Below are 11,750 nucleotides of genomic sequence, written 5' to 3' on the forward strand. Positions count from 1 at the left end.
CAGTATTGAGTCAAAATTTATCCAATAGGAATCCTCCGTGTTTTGTTGTCACAACAAAAGGTTTTTGTCGCAGGCAAGACGTCAGCGTTTTCAAAAAGTTCCGGCATCGTGTGGACGGGGCCTAAGATAATTACAGCTTAAATAAGGCCCGAAAAAGCGAGAGGAAATTTTTAAAAACTGCAAAATTCCACTCAGATATCATTAAATACACATTAACTAACATATTTTGTGTTCTCTGCTCAGACAACAGATTCATGCATCCACTCCCGGCTGCCGTTGTGTCTGTGGAGAGATGGTCCTCTCCAACCGTGTCAAGTCAAAACACAGCTGCTGAAATCTGCTGACAGCAGCCTGAAGTCAGGAGCAGCACCTTGGCTTCTAACATTCTTTCGCAGCGTGTTTCTAACCTGCAAAGACAAATGTTCTTACTCCCCTTTCAAACAAGCCTCACCTTGCTGCAGAGATCTCTTCACGTGTGGATATTGACATCCCAGAGGTTCATCTGGGACATGGTTTCTTCCATCTGTCGAGTCACCAAGAAGTTCTTCCACAACAGTTTTCTAAAAAAAAAACCACACACACACACACACACACACACACACACACACACACACACACACACACACACACCGATGAGTACACCAGTGAATGGAAATGATTAAGAACACAATCCAGCTTTCTGGGTTGAACTGTGGGTCACCTGTGTTAGGAGATGAGTAAAAACAGGTCCTTCAGATAAATATTCAAAGGTATGCTTGAAATCAATGTCTTTATTGATGTATAGGGATAACACCAGATTCAACTTCCTTGACGGTGACAAGGTGATGTATTTCTGAATTTCCAGATACACAAACAAATTGTGAATTTCCCAGTTTGGGATCATGGAAGTGTATCTAATCTAATCTAATTTTACTCTCTGAACTCGGCGAGTTTCCAGTGACGAAAGAAGGAAAGCCGTCCTAGAGCGTCACCGAGCAGTCACGCTTCTCTGCAGGTCATGTTTCTTATCAACACTTCCTTCCTTCTCCTTTATGCAGACATACAGCTGATCCTCAGGCTTGAATGGATTGTACAGTGTGTGTAGAGTGGTGCAAAAGTGTGCTCTTATGCCATTCATCGACCTGAGTAATTCTTTGAGTTTAGTTGTGATTAGAAGTGGTTTGTGTCGAATGTTTTCCCTCATGAGCGGAAACCGCAGAGGATATGACCCCTGGAGTCATGACGTAATCCAGTCCAACAACTGAGATTACATAACAGGCTGTGTGACTGAAGGCGTAATGTGTAAAGGGGGGCTTCAGTGATCCGTAGACCCTCATGGAGATAGAGTCTCTTTAAGAGGAGGTCACAACAGGAGAGTATGAGACCAAGATTACATGTTTACTGTCTTTAAAAATTCTGCCAGTGGAAATCATGAAGCCTAATAAATTAAAGCGCCACTTAAAGACATCACACCCCAATCATGTGCCGAATATTGCCAAAAATCATTCCGCATTGTGAATGCTACTTCAGTAAACCAGCGAGCTCTGTTAGTATCATATAAGGTGGAGTACCAAACTAATAACTGCAAAAAAAAACCCACCATAGCAGAGGAGCTTAAACACTGAGCAGGAGCTGAGAGTTCAGTACTGTATCATGCTTCAAACCTCGCTTTTGTTTAACATGTTTAAATGTGAAACAACATTTTTAATGTGAAGCATTAAAATTTTTAATCTTTTGCTTTTGTTTTACATTTAGCTGTGCACAGCCTAAACGTGCTCATTGTAGTCATCCTGACTTCCTCACTTTGATAAAAAAAAAAGAAAAAAACAGCTCAAATTGTTTTATTCATTTTTGTTTTGTTGGTTAAAGTGTTTTATATGTTGTGTTCCTCCATTTATGTTGCTGAACTGAATTTGAATATGTTATTATTTATTGATTTTATCTCATCTTATTTTTTAGTATCAAATGGCGCAATATGTCCCCGTTGAACACTGTAATGGAGCAGCTTGCTGAATAAAGGATTTATAATGTGCTATCTACTGAGGGATTCGGGTATGGAGTGGTAAAAATAGTATCAAGACTGATTTTCTTTAGTTGGTAGTTACATTTAAGACTCACTGGAAGGAGATTAGAATATGTCCAGCTGAGTAAATCATGTAATCTGATCTTGTTGCTAAAAGGAGGCTCCGTCCTCCTTCTAGGATCAGTCTGGGTTTAGTGTCCAAGACACAGATTGCAGCTACATTCAAGAGATTTTAAAAGTGCGTAAATATGATCTTTAGTCAATATGATCTTTACTCCTGATGAACTCAGAGCAAATAATTGATAAAAGCTTGGTGATCATTTTAGACTCTAAATTAACTGCAGTGTCTGAATACTGACTAAGGATTATTAAAGAAGACAAAATTTGACTGTACATGTCATAACCCATGTGAAATGACTCCCTAATTGAAACTTTAACATTTTTTTAGAATGAAATCAAGTAATCATGCCTCCACGGTGCTGCCACACTTTAATTGGATAATGAAAATGGCTTGACACTGATCAAAGTTGCCAAGTGGCCCCGTGACCTCATGGCCAGCAGGCAGTCCCCTGATAGAAACCAGATTGCTGGTTTATGATTCTAGATTTGGACTGAGAAGTGCTGCAGACACTTGAGGCATTAAATCCAGATTACTCTCGGTGAGGAGTTGCTTCGATCTGCTTTTGGAGAAAAGCTGGTACATGCCCTTATTAAGTGAAGTGCACCATGTCCAGGCTTGCTTCGGTTACGACCATCCCCTTTATGACTGTTAACACTCATCTAACCGTGTTCATCCATCAGTGGAATATCAATTGTTTTTCACTCTCACATGGATGTCCTACTGCTGAGCAGCTCAAGGTTAAAGTAGTAAGTTACACGAGTTGTAACTGCATAAGCATGTTCCAGCACGTCAGGACATAAAGGTTTATTTATGCTTGAGTAATCTTCACTTGATAAGTCTGGTTGTTTCTCTGCAGGAAGTCGCTCGTGCGCATATTACGATAAGATAACAAAGTCTTAAATTACCGTGGGTAAAAACTCCTGATTACTTTGTCACGTGTTCTTGTTGGTCTTGGTTGAAATAGCCAGCAGGTCGTATTTCTCTGCTTATTTTGGCTCGCCTTCAAACACAACCTAGACGACATCTGCTGACACAAGAGGCTGCCAAACGGAAACACGAAGCCAAACCCGCAGGGAAGGGACACCATCACTGTCCCTGTGATGACGTCCATCATATTTGTTGTTACAAATTCAGAGCCAGACAAGAGATTTGTTTAGTAGGTTGTATTTATTTATTTTGTGCCGTTAAGGGTTCCTTTGTTCAGGGAATGAAATTCTGGTAATGGGCAAAACAAAAGAGAAAAAAACATGAGCCAAGAGAAGAGTGCGGAACAGATTCCCCCGGTACAACTAGTAAAAATACTAGTTGGTCCCTATAAATATAACGTGGCATTTAAGTCCTTCCAAATGTACAAGATATGATACAGTTAAACGTCACAACATGACCTGTGGACATACGAAGACAATTTAAATGACTTTTTTAAGCTCGTCGTACAAGACAAGCACAAAGGCGCCACCCATGCCCCTGAGGACGTTAGACCACGCTCCCTTAAAGAAGGCCTTGGGGCCTTCGTCTCGCGCGATCTTCCTCCAGCAGTCCAGGGTGCCAGTGTACATGATGTCAGCTGTGGGGAGGGAGGAAAAACACAATTACAAAGACATCCCATCATTGCTGTAATAATACGACAAGGAAAACAAAGACAATACAATATGATATTTGAGTTTTCATACCTCCTTTACGTCCCGACTGCATCATCATACGACGACGGACGGTGTCGAAGGGGTAGGACACAAAACCAGCAACCGCAGTCACAGACTGAGCAATCATCCAGCTGACAACAATGTGTGTGTTCTTAGGGTCTGGAAGCATGCCTGTGAAAGAAATGTCAATCAAGATGGTCATCAGAAGACAGAAAAGACAAGGACATCCACTAAGGAGAATGTATTATACTGAACACTCACCCTTTGCTGTGTCGTAGACCCCGAAGTAAGCAGCTCTGTAGATGATAATGCCCTGTACTGACACGCCAAAGCCCTGGTACAGACCCTTGAGGCCGTCAGACTTGAAGATCTTCACCAGGCAGTCTCCCAGGCCTTTGAACTCACGCCCCTTTCCAGCTTTGCCGACATCAGCAGCCAGACGTGTTCTGGCAAAGTCGAGAGGATAGACGAAACAGAGCGACGTGGCTCCGGCCGCACCGCCGGACGCCAGGTTGCCCGCAAAGTATCTCCAGAACTGTGTGCGCTTGTCCACGCCATCAAGGAAAATCTTCTTATACTTGTCCTTGAAGGCAAAGTTAAGTGCCTGAGTCGGGAAGTATCGGATGACATTGGCCAAGTTGCCCCTCCAAAACGAGAGGAAGCCCTGCTCTTTGGGGATACGGACTACACAGTCGATGATGCCCTTGTATTGCTTGTCGGCTGCGATCTGCTTGCTAGCATGTTGGACCTGGAATCAGAGAAAAGGGTATGACAAGCGGATTAGAAGAGGAAACCGGGAAAAGATCACCAGTGTGAATATCCTGAGCATCACGTGACCGCCTGACACGCAGTTCGCGTCCTACGTCACAGCACTAGTCTGATGGTGTCCATTCAACAACCCCTAGCCCCGCCCTCCCTGCTGCTAGGCCCCGGCCCGATGCAGCAGGATGGGGGGGGGGGAAGAGAAATGGCGCAAACCTTGCTATGACCTTGTGATCGTTCTGAATCTAAACTTAAAAATCTTTCGTGATTTAATAAAAGCCCGTTAGTCCCGTGTGTCCGTCACACAGACACGCTTTTTTTCTTTACTTTCCCTGCGGCTGGTCGGGTGTTACGTAACCAGGCGGCTGCGCCCCGGATCGCTGCTCATTCATCTGTTCCTGCACCAGTGTTATAACCCCCCCACCCACCACCACCACCCCGGTTTCTGCTCTCAAAAATGTTATACTCTCAAATTAGTTATAATTCCATCGAAAAAAATTGATCAAATTCGTCCTCCATCACAAATGACCAAATTGTTCGACGTCAAATGCAGCTCTTTTCTCCCCCCCCACGGTTGCAGATGGCAGCTAACGAAAGACTCCTGTCCGCCGTCACCAAGCACGACGTTACCTGGAGGAGAAGCTTGACTCTCTCGATAGGGGCGACAGCTGTTTTAGAGATAGCAGCGGCAATACCACCGGCCAAGAAGTCCTTGGCGAAGGAAACAGCAGTCTCACTCATCTTCAGATGTTTCCTGGTTCCGTCTGTCGCGGTGTTCGCCTGTAGAGCTGGTATGGCCGCCTCCTAGTCTGAAGAGAGGGGATTTAAGGAGGCTGAGCGACAGAAAACCTGTGAACTTCCACTCTCGCTTCTCATTGGTCGTCCGTGACGTTTGTAGGCGGGATCATGGATATACTTGAATTCTGATTCGTTGCGCTCTCTCGTCACTCAAGGACATAATGGCAGCGGCCATCGAAAGGAGTGAAGTTAGCTGGGGAGAATATGTGTTGATTCTCTGATTAAATCAACACAACTCACGGGAAATTTGGAAATAAATTTAAGATGATGGGCGGTGTTTGCTCCAAAGTCATTCCACATGACGTGTGCAGCCGGCCAGCAGTAGTACTGTTCCTGCTGTGGGTAAAGGTCACTCCATCTGTCCGTGTCCTTTGGCCGCTGCTCAGATTCCCACAGCAGGTTAGAGGACATGATTGAATCAGCAAACCACACTTAAAAACTGAAGCAGCCCGAGTACATCTGACATACATTTTGACAGGTTTTTTTTTAAATTCTGACAATATATGTCAAAATATATGGTTCACAAAGACACAGACACGGTTTAAGTACTTTCCCCCTTTGGTATTCAAATGTCATGCTGAGTTTAATTTTTTGCATCCCATGGAAACAAGTTAACCCTGTTCGGTAACTTCATGAATATGGACTAAAGGTGAGTTGATCATCTTGAATGTCTGAGGATTTCATCCACATTTTTTTGCTCTCCCTGTTGCGCCATTCTCTGGGGGACTTGATGTACTGAAATGTGTTCTAAGTATTTGCAGAGGGTAGGAGGGATTTTTAAATGAGTCATTTACTGAATTACCTGAGGAATTCATGAAGGTTATCCAATCTTATCTGGGGTAGATGTTGAAAGAAATAATCCTTGCAAGCCTGAAATTAGACAGAAAATTTCTGAATATCAAAAATGAGGAGATTGGGTTTTGTTTTGTTTTTTCCTTTTCTGACTACAAAAGAAAAGATAAAAAATGAATAAGTAGGGTAGGAATTGCTTGAAGAAATGGATGGAAATTGGATGCATTAATGGTGAAGTATTTCCCAAACGTGGATTGAGACTTTCAAACCATTCAAAAAGTGATTATAATTGAAACTTTATTATTATCACATCCTCTCACAACCCACATTAGTAATTGATGGCTTATTACCACCTCACACTAATGAAACATTTAAAAAACTGCATTCATTATTCTTTAAAAATAGAATCTATTATAAAAACAATAGAATAAGAGCATTTGCGACCTTTTTGAATATACAGACATAGCACAAAAATAAATATTTAAGTTGAGGCACATTTTTTTGTTAAAATTGTAATGGAAATACATTATAGGCGAATGGTCGATTGATAAACCAACAATACTGACAGATAAGTTAATAATAATTCTGAAAGACGCTAATAAGACATAATACAAGAGCAAAGCTATACCTTACAGTAGGATGTGAAGCCTGACACAGTGTTAAGAATCAAGCACACAGAAACACAACCCTGAGGTACGTCTGTTTGGCAGATGATTAACTTTTCGGGTCAAATGAAGTCAACAATCAATATTTTTCCTCGACACAATGCCTCGGGTGAACTATCACCAGCGGTTTCCGAAGGATGACTCCCTGGACCCAAAGTTCCCATTTCTCAAGTAGCGTTTCACCTCTTTCAGCTCATATGGCCCAAGACTCTGGTCGACCCCCGGCACAAGTTTGTAGCTCAGGGGTGAAACGATGTACCCGTTGCGGTAAAGGCAAATTTGCTTACACATCTCGAAGCAGGTGAAGAGAAGGCCAAAGTAGGGAATAATCTGTGACAACAGGATAGAGGTCTGTCAAGTAGGGTATATTTCAGTGTAATGCCTCATTATTTGATTAAAACACCATAGATCCGCACAGAGAGGGTTGTGATCTGGATTGGGTATTATGAAAAATGTCAGTAGTGTTTCTAAAATTTACTAGGTTGCTTTTTTTACAGTCAGCTGCTCATGAGTAGGATGGTCATTTGTGATATGATGAACTACTCTCGTGACGTCTGCAGCTGAAATAGAAGAGTGGAGCATGCTGTTCCAGAGACAGACTTTGTTCACCTTGCTTGTGATGTTTGTGCTCTCAGTTACACACTAAATTCTCTTCCCTGCTCCCAGCCCCCGCCCTATTCTGCCTTTTTCACAGGCCTGGGGTTCTTTCGTAACTCACGTTCCTTAGCTTGTGCACTTATTTCAGTTCCTGTTACTTGCATGTTAACACAAGTACATCTGTATCTGTATGACTGACAGTAAAATTTTGATTGAGACCGTTCAAAATGAAGTACGTAGGTGAAACTGGTACCTTTATTGTGTTGGCAGCGAGGCCGTTCCACAGTGAGAGGACGCCATTGTTTCTAACCACCTGTACGAAACAGTCGATCATTCCACCGAAGTGAACATCCACTCCTCCGAAATGGGGAAGACGAGCGCTCTGCGCCTGAGGAAAGATTAATTGAATAAGAAGAGTGTGCAATTGTGTCTAAACAGTCAAAACCAGAAATACATATAACATGACCAGAAGGTTGTTGATTGAACGACACTTATCTTAATCATATTTATATTATTCTTATTCATAGATCAATAGATTAATAGATGAGAACAAGAGTGACAAGGTCACTCTGTATTGTGACTCTTCTTCAGCCTGGCTCTCATGTGACAGAGGGTATCGGGCCATTCAAACAGCTTTGAAGGAACCATAAAGCTAGCCTGTGAGTTAAACAATATCTGAGTTTAAATCATTACCCTAAGCTTCTGCAAACGTCCCCGGATCATCTGTTCTCTGCCTTCCTTAATGCTTAACCTGGACATAAGCGTGAGCTGAAACCCCAAACCCAGGCGTCATTGTTCTTTGTTGTAAAGTGACATCGTTTTGATGGTTTGATGAACTGGACACACAGAGATCCCAGCTTGCCTGTTGTCTGATAGCTACTGGCTATCTTTAGAGAACTTATCTATAGCTTCAGCAGACCCAGGGGACATTCACATTCCCAGCTGTTGTTGAACCTTGTGGAAGCTAATAATAGGCTGATAAAAACCGGATGTAGTACTCTGTCCTCTGCAGCGCCATTGTTTCACACATGGCCTTCCAATGATGTGCTAAGATTTTGAATTTAAAAAAGAAATATTTCACCTGCAATGAAGCTAAAACTGTTGTGTTTTTCTATGCATTGATGGTTTAAAATATGACAATCAGTTGAACAATTACAACTAAAGGAAAAAGATTTAAATTATTATAAAAAACTGTGTAATTGCTTGCTTGGCACCACATTTAAAAAAATTCCCACATGCTTTCTTGTCTTTAAAACCGATTTAGGTGCATTATTACACTGGTGGTGGCTTACCTGCATCTTACGCTTTACAGTTTCAAAAGGGTAGGATAGGGTTTGGGCCACTCCTGCTGCCAGACAGCCATTAATGAAGTTCTGAAGGGGAGTAAAGCGAAAAGGAGGCTCCTGCCAGAGTTTATCCAAGTTCACGTAGACCACGTAGCACCCAAGAGAAAAGGGAAAAGCACCTGTAGACAAATCAAATATACTACAAGTTATAGCTCAGTGCATCACTGGTAATAGCATAGTGACAGAATATAAGATTGTTTTTTTTAAAATAAGTCACCTCATAAACTGTAGTTTCACAGATGTAGTATTACGAAATCACAAATGACAAACACAGACGACATGTACGGACTTGCAAACATACCCAACAAGGTGAGGGGGAAACCCCTATAGAGAGCATGCAGGCCCTCGTTCCTGTAAATCTTTGAGAGAGTGTGAGCTACTCCGATGTATGTGGGTTGTCTGCAGTTCTGAACGATGAACCTGGTCTCTGCCACCTCCATGGGGTATGTGAACAGGGTCGCCACCACGCCGGCCAGGCCGCCAGCTAATATGGCTCTCCACTGAGAGATGAAGCCCACTTCATCCATGTGAAGGTGGACTATCCTGGACAACGAAGGGCACAAAAAAACATCTACGATTGTTGTCACTGCTCTGTTTGAACCCTTCCTTCATCATCTTTGAAATAGAGATTTTCGAACAATCAGTCAATGTATTGATGAGTAGAGACAGAAAATCAATTGTTTACGTCCGTTAATGATCAGAATAAATAAAAGTTCAAAGTTTAAAATGCAGCAATTTGCTCCATAATTCTGCTTGATGTTAGACATCAGTGACACAAATGACTAATTTCATAATGTCTTACAATCCCTCAAAGCTGTTTGGAATTGTGGTTTAGTCTAACTTATGTAAAATTAATATCTTTGTTGAGGGCTGTTTGGAAACATGTCATCTTAGGACTGGGAAGATTATGCTGGCATCACCATTTTCATTAAAATGTATAAACTAAATTATACATACCAATAGTATTATTAGAAATCACTCCACAATTTATGAAGAGGTTCAACATCATTTTATCGTCATTTTCTCCATGTGCTTGTTCATCAGAACACTTTCAAGGTCAGGGACCGACACATGTGCAGCACTCGATGCACGCGTGTATGTGGACACATAGATAGACAAGCTTTCCATCTGCTGCTGCACAACGACGGACGGTGGTTTATTGAGTCCGGATGACGCGGTGTTTGCACACACACGTGTCCCGAATCGTGAACAGATAACTGGACAGTCATACTACAGAGTCAGCTTCAGCTGATTCTGTAGTATGACTGCGCCCTGGGACTCTGACGTCACTCCAGACTCCGCCCCGTGCGTTTACGCATCAGCCGTGTTGTTGGCGGATAGGTTTTGCCCTGTAGTAACCCAGAAGGGTTGGCTGAACGGAGGCCTTTATACTCCCTGAGTTCTGTCTGTCAGGCGACTTCCGCTAAATGATGTTCTCTAGCTCCAGTTTTATTCAAGACTAAGGGATTCAATCCTTGGTTTGTAGTTTGTAGCTTTTTCTATGTTTTGTCAGGTTGCTTTTATAGAACTGGCAATTTTATAAATGTAAAAGTAATTCACCTCTGCTGGTGGACTCCTGTGCCTAGTAATGGCAATATATTCACTAATCCATTTGAATATTTGATAAAATATTTTTAAAAAAATACCCATCATAACTTTCCAGAGCCCAAGTTGACATTTTCAGTTATTCTTTTAAATAACGTGTTTTTTAATTTGCAATCGTAGAACACACAAAAACCTGCTGCTAAGATTTAAGAGGATGGAATCTCATGAAATTGATCTTCAAAATGACGTTATAGTTAAATCCTGAATTTGATAATTGATTCAACATTCTGATAAATAACATACATTCAAAAGACAGTTCAGCAACAATTGATATTATTCGTGTCAAATAAAAGTAATCAACAGCTGCGTATTTCTTTCACTTCTAACCACAGCTAATTTAGTACTTTGATGTTGAATGTTATTCTGACCAAACAATAGATCTGAATATGTTACGAATTTATTAGTAGCATTTTTGCATAGAACGTTTCTTGAGCTTGTATCAAGGAAAAACTACCTGTGAGCCAAACTTCAGGGCATAAAGATCGCTATACGTCAGAAATCGAATGAGCAAATACAGCCTTCTGATTGGCTAAGACTGAAGGTGCGTTTGAACAGGAAGTACTTCAGCTGTAGAAAATATTAAATATTTTAAAAATGATGTCGATTTTGTGTGTATGATATAATAAAATGAACGATGAAAGTGCCATACACTCATCGTTCATCACATAAACTTGAAAAGTCTTCAACTACTGTCGCACAAATGGGGCAAAACCCCGATGTAAACAAAACCCAAAAGATGATAAAGTAAACAAAACGTAACGCAAAGCAAAGAGAAGCAAAATGACATTAATTTACTTACTTTTTATACGTTGTGAGGTGAACAGCGGTAAATGGAAACAACCGGAGACAAGAAACCAGATTTCCTTTCCAAAATCCTCGAAGTCCCTCATGCTGGTAGATGAGAAGAAAACTTTTCCAGAAACCATTTTTACTGTGAAAAGTTCCCACCTGACTCTTGATTTTAACCACTTCTAAAGGCGACGTGACAGTTTTACTAAAAATCCCGGCGAAACCGACACACATAAAGCTCTGAGTCTTAGTTAGTCTATAATCCTTTTTCACTGAGGCCATCACTCCGTGGCTCTTCTCTGGACTGTGTGGTTCCGACGGTGGGTTCTAGTTTCTCCAGAGGGCGATAATGGGCTTGTTTACGCGCGTTCACCATCTAAATATAGAGTCCGAGGAGGTGTCGGTGTCCTGCCTGGACCAGCGGCGTTCACCTGACATGTGACGGGGAGCTGCACTGGCGCGGCGCTGAGGCTAGAGGGCGCTCGTTGACCTGGTTTTGAAAGGCTCACGCGCCTTTGGCTGCAGCACAGGGGCGTGTCTAGACGCGGACATCCGGGGACACGTGATCCAATGAGGTTGAACAGCGGATAGGAAAAACATTCTGGAATTTTTAAAAATAAGTTTAATGGATGG

At 42.0% G+C, this 11,750-nt stretch overlaps 2 protein-coding genes across 3 annotated transcripts; both read right to left on the bottom strand.

Annotated features, from left to right (window-relative positions):
- Positions 1-3,271: 3,271 nt before the first annotated feature.
- slc25a5 (solute carrier family 25 member 5) lies at positions 3,272-5,361 on the bottom strand. Its single transcript, XM_068325534.1, has 4 exons — positions 5,156-5,361; positions 4,025-4,511; positions 3,794-3,934; positions 3,272-3,687 (listed from the first exon to the last, which is right to left on the bottom strand). Exons 1-4 carry the CDS (start codon positions 5,264-5,266, stop codon positions 3,530-3,532), a joined length of 897 nt encoding a protein of 298 aa, XP_068181635.1. The 5' UTR covers positions 5,267-5,361; the 3' UTR covers positions 3,272-3,529.
- Positions 5,362-5,501: 140 nt separating this feature from the next.
- Positions 5,502-11,542, bottom strand: slc25a43 (solute carrier family 25 member 43). Of its 2 annotated transcripts, none has more exons than XM_068325533.1 (5): positions 11,128-11,542; positions 9,025-9,266; positions 8,670-8,842; positions 7,631-7,765; positions 5,502-6,193 (listed from the first exon to the last, which is right to left on the bottom strand). In XM_068325533.1, exons 1-5 carry the CDS (start codon positions 11,397-11,399, stop codon positions 6,122-6,124), a joined length of 894 nt encoding a protein of 297 aa, XP_068181634.1. In that variant the 5' UTR covers positions 11,400-11,542; the 3' UTR covers positions 5,502-6,121. The 2 variants fall into 2 exon arrangements, with proteins under 2 accessions (XP_068181634.1, XP_068181633.1); XM_068325532.1 differs by lacking the exon at positions 5,502-6,193 and adding an exon at positions 6,200-7,110.
- Positions 11,543-11,750: the final 208 nt, after the last annotated feature.

Source organism: Antennarius striatus, chromosome 10 (genome assembly GCF_040054535.1).
Source record: "Antennarius striatus isolate MH-2024 chromosome 10, ASM4005453v1, whole genome shotgun sequence".
NCBI classification, from domain to species: Eukaryota; Metazoa; Chordata; class Actinopteri; order Lophiiformes; family Antennariidae; genus Antennarius; species Antennarius striatus.